Below are 12,910 nucleotides of genomic sequence, written 5' to 3'. Positions count from 1 at the left end.
CACTACATTACTATACTAACAGCTAACTTACTATGAAGTAAGGCATTGACGTGTATTTACCTGTTTCCTTACTTGCTCTTCTTTCTCTTTCATGTCCCAACCACTTCGTTCTCTAAATAATAAAGGTACTTAATTTATGTACTGTAGCTACTAGTGACCACATTCTTCCACACTGTATAGTATGTTGCATTCTCTATAATGTCTGTCATTATTCTTCCTGACTTCACTAGCTTTCCTTAGCTGAAGCATTTAAGATTAATGAGGCATTTGTTCTCAATCAGGGCACTTTGTATGAACACAGTTACACTTTCAAGAGCAATGCAGTGGACTTATTAATTTTTTTTATTTTTTAATTGTTTTGGAGGAATGATTTATGGCTATGTTTCATCTATTTGCATCGACAAATTTGGTACCACTCTTCTCTTTTGTCAATAATCGTCATCAAAGAGGACCTACGGCCTAGTAGAATATGAAGATATGTTATCATGGATCTAAGTACCTCCTGGAAGATGCATATTTGACATAAAATATTGTAGAGCACACTACGTCAGCTACTTATAGATGCTGCGACTCAAGAAACCATATGCTTCTGACTCTAAAGAGTAGTTTCCTCTGATAACTTAATCAAAGAAAAGTCTAGCCCTGTAAATCTGAGTCCATGCAGGCATTTCCATGTTCCCATATTTTAATGGTGTTCACAGTTGGGATTCACACATAAACCAGTTTGATTTAGTTACTAATACGGCTTTCATTTCTATAGTGCTCTCATACTTAGTGCTTTGCACACCCATATAGTGCTTTGCAAACTTATACTGATACACAAAAATCTAGTAGAGACCAAATTTTCTATAAAGTTAACATAATTGCCGGGAGTTTAAGAAAGTATCATTTAACAGAACTAAAACTAATACTTAATTGTGTAAGCAGAGCTGTGAGAAGGAACTCGCCCTCCTAAGAAGTTTATTTTGAAATTTGAACCAAGGTTTGTACCAGTCTTTCATAACTTCCATTCTATTCTCCACTGCACAAAACTTTTCTTTCTCCTTGTTCCCCCTTAAGGGAATTCTTCAGACAAGTCCTCCTCAGCTAAATCTCCTCCTTCTAGGAATCTATGTGAAGAGGCAGGAAAAAATTCAGACATTCAGAAAGTTGGAGTTTCTGCAAATAGGTATTTTCTGATAATTAAATCTTCTCATTTGCGCACTGTTCTGATGCATGAATTGAACTTTTGAAGGCATGTGAATATATAATTCCCATCTGAGTCCAATCTCAGTTTACATCTTCTGCAACAGTTGCAGCTTCAGGAATGCTTACCCTGAACAAGAATTTAGATGAATATGATTTTTTTCATTTGTTTCATGTAGAAACATGAACTCTGAACTATTTTAGTTGGAATGTAAAATACACTCACTCTGTATTCTCTACAATTAAAAAAAGTCATGCAAATAAATAATTTTCTTTAATTATATCTCCTATCCCAGAGAGACTTATAGTATTATGCAGTAGTTTAAAGCACAATTAAAATATCTTAAGTGTAACAGCAGATATGGAAAAATTATACAAGTTAAAAACCTGATTCATAAAAAAACAAATGCATGCAATTCAAAGGTAGCATTAAACTTTCAGCAGTGGGTTGGCACAACTAACATAAATTATAGAATTTTAAAAGGGAAAGTAATACGCAGCACTATATTCAAAGTTGTCTTTTTTGGTAGACATACTGTAGATTTGTTAAAAGGGAACCATATTTACCCTAAGTATAACGCTAGGCTTAAAGTATTGTACTATTTTGAAATGAAAACTGTTAGGATAATCTAGGGTTATTGTCCACACTCTGAAAAGACAGAAATATGATCCTAAAGTGACAAATACGACCTAAATGAGATTAGACAATTCTTAATTACGCTGATGTCAGCAATGAGGTTCCATACAAGCAAACATACACTGACAAATTTAAATTGTACATAAAACTGGTAATTTTTTTCTGCAAAGAGAACTACAGTCACATTTCTTTGCAATGAATAATACCGTTCAAACAGGCAAAAGAGTACTAGAAACAAGAAACAACTTACAGCAGACCAGTCTAGATTTCTTCATGTATTCCATAAATACATGAAAAGTAATTAGCAAATGATGCACAGAACTTTATCACTACATTAGTAATTTTATTACGGCTAGTGGCAGGAGACACTGGGGATTGAAAGCTAATCTATATTCCTATACGTTTGGCAGCCATTTATTACAGCATACTCTTTCTGTCACTTGAGTACCAGAATGTAAAACACTATCAATGTTAGGATTCATGAAAAAATTTGTTTATTACTCATTTCCATGAGCTCTCACAGTAAGGAATCAGTTGTTTTGTTTTTAAATATCTCTTTGCACTCTGTTATTGTCGAGGTGTTTAGAAATTCATAGATTCATCCTTTGTTTAGTATTTCTCTTCGAATTCAAGATAGGTTGACTGTCACATAATTCCATGCATTACCCATTTCCTCCTCTTTCTAAAAGACAACGCTAAATTTTTCAAGCTGCTGGCACCTCATCTAAGTTCTGTAAATTCTCAGAGATAATCACTAAAAAGTTCTGAGATTGCTTCAGCATATCAAGAATTCTGAAAGACTATTAAAAAAGAAAAAGTGAATCAGGTATCACTCATGTATGACTAAGTAACAGGGCATTATCCACATCCTTGAAACTGTTGGATTTTTGCTATTTAAGTCAGGTAGTAGTTGCCTAGTATCTATCAATGCTACATCTTTCAGCTGATAATGAACTGTTCACATAGACATATGAACAGCATGCAATAACGAAGAATACAATATAGCAGACTATGGAGGCCAGTTTTTAACTAGATTTAATACTATTGAGTTCTATTCAATCTTCAATGTTTCATTAAAATTTCTCAACTGAAAAGCAACTTATGATATTAAGAATATGAACGTTATTCCACAAACATATCTGAATGAAGAGGTCTCTTCAACCATAACTTCATTCACTCAAGTGACCAAATCAGAGGTACAGAAAGATGAAGTTGACAGCACTAACAATATACTTGTACAGCAATCAAGACACATACAAAACCACAGCAATGCAGTTAAACATACAATAACCAGAGCTTACATTAAATAACTGTTCAAGTGGGCAACACATTCAGTCTAGCCTTTGCACAGTGAAAATAGTGCTCCATGTCACTATCACCTTTTTGTTACCTAACACATACAATTCCAGAAATCCAGTGAGTATTCTCTCCCTTTCCTAGAATGTGCATTTGCAAAAATTCAATACTAAAACCTCCTCACACAAAATATCCAGCTATTTTCTGTATGGTTTCAGTATCTCTTCCACTGTTTCATCTTATCTCCTCAAATAATTTCGCCAAAAAATACTTCCCCTAAAATTCAGAACTTCCTTATTTTCAGAACATTATGTGCATCATAACAGAATAACACTAAATCTATTCAGTAAAAGGTGTATATTTCTTCTCAAATCCTTGGGTGCGAATTTTTCCACTAAAAGGTTGTCAAAGAAAAATCCCAGTCAAGTTTTATTCTTCTCCCCAACATATTCCTTCTTCTATCACATTAACCAATTCCCCTTTTATTGCCCCATAGTGAAAATAAATGAGTAAAGTCAGTTTTGATCTCACTGATTTTGTTCTTCTCTTTCACCTATTTCTGCGCTACGTGAACATTCTTGTTCAAAGAACATTTGCAAAATAACATTAAAACCTCAGAACAATTTTAGAATCCCTTCTACAGCACATTAACAACGTATAAGACAGAATTTCTACTATTTTTCAGTGATTTTGATTCTAAAAAATTAAATATAGTCAAAAGACGAACTCTTTCCAAATTTCCCTTGAAATGTGTTGCTGTTATATTGCAGTTAATATCAGACTCCAAGGCAATGTTCTAAATTTTTCAGTGTTTTCAACAAAGACTTCTGATTCAGTGCTATAACTGTCATACATGGCATTTCGTTAATAAGAATGTTCTCCTTAGAATTCCCATACTTGCACATCATAGCCGTATCTCCCCTGAAAAGAAATTAACAAAACTTTTTGATAAAGCAGCGGGGCTTTCTATCCCTGTTTGTTTAACTGATAATTAGATTCTGCGTTAATGACAACCTGTCACTTGCTAGAAGAGACTTATGCTTTTCCCACTGAACATTCCCTGACTCTAGAATAGTAGTCACAAAAGTAGTTCAGAAGAGACTGAAATTCAAGGTTTTCTGATAAAGAAGCTATAGCAATATTTTCTGGTTACAATGAAAGATGAAAATTGGATTTTACGTAGTAAGAACACCTTTCCTACTAAAATGAGAATATATAACAGAGACAGAAATGGATTCAATAAACATTTTAATAGCGATTCACTGAGAGAACACAAAACTAAACATTATAGATGGACATATATTTATGATGGACTGCTTATATTTTTGTAATGAGCAGTTCTATCCACATTTACCCTTTGGTTTACCCAAGCTTAGGTAATACATGGATTAAAAATACCAGTTCTTCTTTTCTTTCCTTAACTCTGAGCACTCACAAAAGCTCTGTAAAATGTTTACAGCACACAAAAGGAAAATTTAAGTGTATGTTTATTGTTACCCTCAGTTGCTAAAGATACAATTGTGAATCTCTGTGTTTGACAAAACAATACCTTATTTTCCAGTAACTTGAATTCTGAATTCTTTTTAACACAACTAAAAACTTTATTATGTCATTTAAGGATTAAAGGCACCTGAAATAACTGCTTTTAACCCTTCAATTGAATGAAGAAAAGCTATGTTGCCATGAAAACTGATTATAACATTTCCTCAACATATTTTAATGAAAACAAATATTAGATTACTTAACAGGTCAACTGATAAGATCGGTGAAATGTAAAATTCTAAACTGTTTTTTTTTTTAAATGAATATACGTTCAGGCTTTCTATGAACTATTAATTGTTTTCTATTTATTCTTTGCTGTATAAAACTATTTTATACTTGTTTTTAAAGTAATAATAGGCATTTGGGAGCTTCAGAAGTGAAAACTTTTTCATCTTATACAGTGCAGTAAACCTTCAGTGCTGTAAAAGAACATTTTCATTCTTAACTGTAGTTCATTATTCCTTATCCCTTTCTCCACTCTGCAAGTGCCCACACATACCTACCAAAAGTCTAAAATGTTTAGAGGAAATTTCATTTGTTCTTCCTCATCTGCATTTAATTTTTCAGCTGCTTCCTTGAACAATGTTTTATACACTATTATATCGTGTTAGCCAATAATGTTCTTGAGTGTATAAACCTACTCCAAGTTCATCTATCAAAATGCTATTATATTTTACACTGAAATCTAATTGTATTTTACATGTAATTTTTCCACAGCAAGTATGTGTGCTCAAAATAAAAATACACAAGTTACATCCCACATGCAATCATGCACGTGCTGCTTTTTTTCTCCCCTCAATCTCTAGTGTGTTAGATAACTAAGCAACTTGTGAAACTTACAGCTGTCCAGGCTTCTTTTCTGCACCGAGAACACAACCATTCATTATGGATTTCATGAGAAGGAACACCATAGCAACCTAGAATAAGAGAGCTGTATTGGTTAATGTATTCTGCCTTTCTATCTATGACATCATAAAATTCAACTATGTATGAATGCCAGTAAAATACACAACGTGTGATGAAAGAGAATTTTCCAGCCTAGGCTTACTCCTAATTCCATAGTCTATGAAATATACGAACTAGACACAGAGACACTCTTCTCTCAAAAAACCCCAACCAAACCTAAAATCAAAACAAACAAAAATGCCAAACATAAAAAAAAAAAAAAAAACACAAATACAGGGAAGTTCTTTTTTCTATCAGTTCAATAACAAATCACTAATTGTCCCTGCAGGAAAAGTGTACAAGTTGAATTAACGTACTGACATTTATTCTATGCAATTATACTGCACTTCCATGTAAGAATTTCACATGGACTTCTTTAAGTTATCTATTCAAGTCCTACTGTCTGTAGAAGTTAGTGCAGAAAATCATCATTCATTCTTGAAATCATCATTCATTCTTAAAATAAAGAAGAATGCATCGTGGAGGAATTTACTGCATAGCTAAAATCAATATCAATATTCACTAGTCCTCAAGTCCAGCAGGATTTCACCCTTAATACTTAACACATAACATCACACATTGGTTTGAAACATGAGAAGTAGAAGAGGAATTTAATAGCTCAGAACTGAAACAAGAATTGGAAGTTTGTGATTACTGTGAGTTTACAGAAAAGTTAATTCTTCACTATTTTCACAGCAATCTTTAACAAGTAATAGAGAATATAAGATAGTGATTACAAAAATTCAGCCAGGGATTGAAGCATTACATAAGGAAATATTGTTCAAGTACCTCTAAAGGTATACTAGAAGCCTAGTTAACTATTATTTATTAATAAGACAAACCTTGAAATTACATTTCTGCCAACTGAACAATTAGTTTATTTACTTGCATGAACCCGTACAAAACATTTTGCACAGGAAATGAGAAGACTTGTTCCATCTTCTTCAATGAAGGCATTTGATGGATAGTTTTCAGTGTTTTCTTCACTATAAATAAAACACATCTCTGGAATAAGAGGCTTAGTCTTTTCATTTTCAGTGATCAATGTTTCTTCTGAGGTTGCTTCCCCAAAAGTAAGACTATCTTCATCATGATTGTCTGGCTGGAAAATAAAATTTATATTTAATGAAAACAAAGGAGGGTTTTACTTACTTTTCCTTTTGACAATGATGAAATTATTTCTTCCCTCCCAGCTCTTGCCCTACCAGTGTATCAGTTTTATGAGGAAAAATTTATCAGTCATTCTATAGTTCCTTAATTGTGGAAATAACTGCAAAATCTAGAATAGCACTCAGCCTGAAACTAGCGTTATTGCAGCAATGGCAACATACCTCTGTTTATCTCTGAGCCCTGTAATTTGATCCAGTACAATGAAAGTTTTCTTCCTAGTTCCTGTGCTGAGGGGATTCCCATTCAGCAAGTTCAGAATTAGTACCATAGTACTACGGCTGCATTTTTAGCTAATACCTGACGCAAGAATTCCTCAAGCCAGTATCAAACAGTGCTCTGCACTAGTCTGTTTCTATAGGAATATTATTCCTTAGAAGGCCAAAATACTGTGAAAACACTTTTTCAACATTGCAGGAAGGAGACACAGAAGAGAAACCCAAAAAAGTATGTGAAGATCGACATATAAGGAAAGAGCTAAAAGTTACAAACCGATGTGGATTAGCCACATCAAGAAGTGGCTTCAAGACTTCAAGAGCAAGCAGACATACGTTAATGCGTATCCTACATAAACCCCACCAGAATGCATACACTATCTGCAACCAAGGATAAACAAAGGCAGAGTATCAGTTCTAATTTTAGTAATAGTGAGTTTATATACTTCTTATATAAATAAATGCAAAAGCTTATCTTATTTTCCATTTACTGGAAATAAAGTAGCTGGGCAGCTACTTCACACTTCATTGGGAAATGCAGTTCTTACAATCTTGCATACCTTGTAGTACGGCATGAGAAGAGTGCAAATGGCACAACATGGTTCCTTTTTTGCACAAGCTGCATTGTATTTTTTTTCAGCATCGAAATCGGGAACTCCCGTCTGCCAAAGGTACACTAGAGGCCTAGCCCACATCTCCCCTTCTTGATCTTTCTCTTCAATTAAGGAAGTCTCAGGCAGTTCTTAAAGAAAACAAACAATTGGTTAAATTGTAGTCCTGCATGCACTCTGTCCTGAATTCCTCATGGCTGGAATACATTGCATCCTACCAAACAGAACCAGACAAATCACTCCACTCACCTACAATGGCACCTCTCAATTGTTTATGGAAACACACAATCATTTTCCAACAGAAAAAGAAAGATAAACATTATAGCCAGGGAGTAATATGGAATAATCAGATCTAAGATATAGCTGGACATCAGTGCTGGACCCACTACAGAACAAAGTATCTCGTAGTATCAGTGATCTGTTCTGGAGGTTGTACAAGTTTGGTTTGCTTATTAGCAGTGTTTACATGCAGGACTCCATAAGGGCTACTTTATGAAATTAAAAGCCCATAGAGAAGCTGGGAAATAAAATCAGACTGAAACTCAGAGAGAAACAGCTTATGCAATAGGAGTATCTAAAAATTTAGTAATTTGCTATTGAGTAAAATGTGGAAAAAGGAAAGCTCTGGAAAGGATACTGGGTGTAAAAATCTTGTCCTAGTGAAATCAATAGCAAAATTATTAATGACCTTTTTGTTAACATAAGAATTTCAGCCTAGTCACATGTTTGAGCTAGTTGTAAACCTCAAGGTATGTTCACAGGCAACCTAGTGACTTTACCATCTGTGAAACAAAGGGATTATGAAGAGGGAAATGTCTTTTCATTTTAAAAAGGAAAATGTTGTTCACAGGAGATATTCAATGTACTATCCTGAACTGGGTCATTATAAACTGCTCCGATTAATGACGAGGTATGTGGTCCTGTTCATTCAAGTGGACAGAGCCTATTAAATCTTTCACGATCAATGAGAAGACATGTAGGTGTCAATTAGGATAATTAAAATAAATGTCAATGTGGGAAGGAAAATGTGGAAAGCTATTGACCAGAACTTTCAGATAACAAGAATAGGTCTATAGTATACAGTCTTTTTCTAAAGACATATTTTAAAAAGATTGTTTATTTCAGAAGAAGAGAATTCCAAAAACAGAGAAGAATTTAATGAATTACATTAGGCTGAATAATCACATTCAGCCCATGACTGTCCTGATGCACTTAATGAAAAAGCAGAGACCCTATGGGTCTCCTCCTATGCTAAATTGTCACACATTGCTACAAAAGCACTACAAAGTTGATAGCATTTTTGTTTTGTTGAAAAAAATATAGATTAAAATATTTGTCCACAAGCAAACCAATATAGCAAAAATAAATTAATACATTCTGCATATGAACTTTATTCAATTTTTTGTAGTTTCTCAAGAGAAATAGTACCAATTCAATAAACATTTTCCAATAATCCAGGTAGAAGGACAAAACCAAAACATGCACAAAGAAGCTGTCACCAAGTCAGTGTCCAGTAGCAGACCTTTATGGTGAATAATGTAGCTGCAAAAGAATAGCCGTGAAGGAACAGCTGAACACAAGGAAGAGATGAAAATATAAATGCCAGGATCACTTTTATAGCTTTCTGAATTACTCAGTCTTTAAGTTAAAAGCTTAACTAAGCATTTAGTTTAAAACATTCTGTCCAATCATATTTTTTCTATTGCTTGCAATTTTACAGAACTGTAAAACAAGTAGCTCTGAAATCTACACCTTGAGTTCCATTTCTATTTAAATTTTACAGAATGGTCTTACAAGAGGCTTCATCTCTGCTAACTTATTTTCCAAATTCTTTCTTTGACATTATTTTCTTTCAGGAGCTTACACTGTTATTACCGTAAATATTTTCATTTTATTTGTGACCTCACAGAGAATTAAGGGCTTGATTGTGCCTTATGAAGAAAACAAAGAGGAACACAAAATTTGTTGTGAAGATTTGTAACCTACATCTTCCATATCTATTGTCTACTTTGAAACTGACATCCTTTGATTGCATCACTCCTTATCACTGCTGAATAATTCTCCCATGAGGGCTGAAGTCTTCACCCTTAATCTCAGCCTGTAGTGCTCTCTAGTCAAAAAGGAAACAAACCTAGGACGATAGCTTTAGTTTTCCCACACAGTGCCCTGGTTTCCTACTGCCTCCAGTAAACTTCTGAGTTCATGACCATATTGGTTCTGCTTTTGATAAGAATGATTTTTATATCTTAATTACATATAAACTCCAAAATTTCAGTTCCCTCTTATTTGATTTTTACAAATCCTTTCCAGACCAAGGAAGTGGAAAAAATGCAAGACCAAGGAATAAAGCTGGCAGCACTCCTACATTTTTTTGCTTTCAGGAGCTTTGTATTTATTTTCAAACCTCAATGCAAATGAAGCCAGAAACAAAGTGCCATATGCAGATATACCAGACAGCATGTTCCAGACCTCAAAAAAATTTAACACTATTTTAATAAATTTACTTTCTCCTTTACATTATGTTTAGAGGAACTACTTCAAATTTGTGGTATCGATACTGACTGAAAAATCTCAGAGGCTTCATCATCATAAGCAGGCATACTTTCTATTTCAACTATGTATGAGTATCATCTCCCAGTACTCAAGTGGAAGCATCACTTCCCACAGTGAAAGACATTCGAACATTGCCCTCCAAAAATTACACGTCTGTTTTACAAGACCAATACACAATGTTTCATGAAGCAATATGAACATGATGTTTCACTAAAAATCTTACATATTAGCATTTTTCTGAAAGTCTGAGAATGTTGTCTCATTTCTGGAAGAAAAAGTTTCAATGAATAGTCACTTATGTGATGCTGCCAACCAAAAACACTCTACAATTTGTGCCATTATTCAGTCAAAGCTCCTTTGTCATTTGTCCAGGCTCTAAGAGCAGCTACCAATGGCCCAAGACAGACATACCAAAAGATTCAGGTCAGCCAATACAATGATATAAAACATATGTCTTTGGAGAGCATTTCCTTTGTACAACACATTAAACTGAACTAGGGACTTGACTTCTTGACTATCTTGACTTCTGTCTGCTATAACCTTTATCAAATCACTGACACTTCCTCACAGTTCACTGCCAGTAAGTGCACGAACAGGAGTCTGTACAGGTAAAAAGCAGAATTTCCTCATGAGAACTCTGATGCATCTTTTGCTTTTTTCAGCTTTTCAGAGATTGCAAAATCTCATACATTGCACACAAGCACAGTGACAAATTCTCAAAGAATCATCTTCAAAGTCTTCAGTTGATCTATTCTTGTGGTTTAATCTCCATCTGAATCAGGATACTCTACTTTAGTTACAGTAATTATTCCTACAGCAACAAATTTTGTATCAAAAATCAAGGTCACTGCTTCAGCTACAAAAATAAACACCTCTTTAAGAGAACACCTTTTCACGCAACACCATGTTCAAGTGTAAATGTTCTCCTTAACCTGAAATATAAGTACTGCTTATTGAAGTTCAGAATTACTTAAGAACACAACAGATCTACAATCATCTTATATTCATTTTCTTACAGTCAAGCTCACTGTTTCCTTGAAAACCTCAGTAGATAAGACACCATGTTGTGAGGCTGACTATACAAAGACACACGTGCTTACTCCCTACCATGAAATGAAACCATGAGCAGAACCATCCAGCACACTTTCTCAGGACGTATTACAACACCATAACTATAAAAATACAGCAGGCGGTTTCTGCAAATCCTCTGAACTGCAAAAATTATAATCTCCTGGTTATCTAACTAATTGGATTATTATATGCCTGAGGAATTATATGAAATAAAAAATAAATCAACTACACTAAAAAAAAAACATTTTTATATTGAAAAAGACTGTCTACACGATGTCTTGTGCTAGGTAAAAAATGAACTAAAGAATTTAAAAAAAAATAATTAAAAAATAGGACATTGTGTAAGATGACAGTAAGCTGGGAGGAAGTGTCGATCTGCTGGAGGGTAGGGAGGCTCTGCAAAGGGATCTGAACAGGCTGGACTGCTGGGCCGAGACCAATGGGATGAGGTTTAACAAGGCCAAATGCCGGGTCCTGCACTTGGGGCACAACAACCCTATGCAGCGCTACAGACTGGGGGAAGAATGGCTGGAGAGCTGCACGGAAGAGAAGGACCTGGGGGTGCTGGTTGACAGCCGACTGAACATGAGCCAGCAGTGTGCCCAGGTGGCCAAGAAGGCCAACGGCATCTTGGCTTGTATCAGAAATGGGGTCACCAGCAGGTCCAGGGAGGTGATTCTCCCTCTGTACTCAGCACTGGTGAGACCGCACCTTGAGTACTGTGTTCAGTTCTGGACCCCTCACCACAAAAAGGATGTTAAGGCTCTGGAGCGTGTCCAGAGAAGAGCAACAAAGCTGGTGAGGGGGCTGGAGAACAAGTCTTATGAGGAGCGGCTGAGAGAGCTGGGGTTGTTTAGCCTGGAGAAGAGGAGGCTGAGGGGAGACCTTATTACTCTCTACAACTACCTGAAAGGAGGTTGTGGAGAGGAGGGAGCTGGCCTCTTCTCCCAGGTGACAGGGGACAGGACAAGAGGGAATGGCCTGAAGCTCCGTCAGGGGAGGTTCAGGTTGGATATCAGAAAGAAATTTTTCACAGTAAGAGTCATTGGGTACTGGAACAGGCTGCCCAGGGAGGTGGTCGAGTCGCCTTCCCTGGAGGTGTTTAAGGAACGGGTGGATGAAGTGCTTAGGGACATGGTTTAGGGAGTGTTAGGAATGGTTGGACTCGATGATCCAATGGGTCCTTTCCAACCTGGTGATTCTGTGATTCTGTGATTCTGTGAAGAAAAACAAAGACTTGTACTTGCACCACTGGAAACACCTACATAGACAAGACCCCAAAAACACACAGCTAAGGCAGATGAACCACAGTCAACAAACAAAATTAAATACCAGAGGGCTTCAACAATCTATCATAAAGTTCAAAACATGACTGTAAGTGCACATTACAAAATAAGCTCTAATTTCAAAACAGCCCCTACCTTTGCAGCTGTAAATTGAAATTTTACATCATACTTGCATAATGAATAAGAGCCATGGGGACCTTCTGAGATTTGGTTCATTAACATAGATGTGTTACTCAAATAACACAAATGTGAAATTATCACAGTTTCAAGAATTCCCTGATGCCAGAGAAAGAAACAGAAAAACCCAAGATGATCTTATCTTTAAACAACTTTAAAGGAGCTCCATCCTCAATTGATATTTTCTAGGACAGAAGAAGAAATCTTGGGCATCCCATACCTGCT

At 35.5% G+C, this 12,910-nt stretch overlaps 1 protein-coding gene across 11 annotated transcripts in view; it reads right to left on the bottom strand.

Moving 5' to 3' along the window:
- KDM4C (lysine demethylase 4C) overlaps window positions 1-12,910 on the bottom strand; it is a 254,076-nt gene that overhangs the window by 90,553 nt on the left and 150,613 nt on the right. For 10 of the 11 annotated variants that reach the window (XR_008447639.1, XR_008447641.1, XR_008447640.1 and 7 more), the window contains 3 exons: window positions 7,548-7,729; window positions 6,491-6,707; window positions 5,501-5,577 (listed from right to left, as the gene is read on the bottom strand). Coding sequence is in view for 8 of the 11 variants with exons in the window: in XM_054053462.1 (XP_053909437.1) it covers window positions 5,501-5,577; window positions 6,491-6,707; window positions 7,548-7,729 (476 nt within the window). In the remaining 3 variants the exon portion in view is untranslated. Of the gene's footprint in view, window positions 1-3,985; window positions 4,040-5,500; window positions 5,578-6,490; window positions 6,708-7,547; window positions 7,730-12,910 lie in introns of those variants that run through there. The other variant, XM_054053467.1, reaches the window with a different exon arrangement.

The sequence above is a fragment of the Cuculus canorus genome, chromosome Z, assembly GCF_017976375.1.
Source record: "Cuculus canorus isolate bCucCan1 chromosome Z, bCucCan1.pri, whole genome shotgun sequence".
Lineage (NCBI taxonomy): Eukaryota > Metazoa > Chordata > Aves > Cuculiformes > Cuculidae > Cuculus > Cuculus canorus.
Note: the sequence above shows the minus strand (reverse complement) of the source record. Positions and strands in the feature narration are given on the sequence as shown.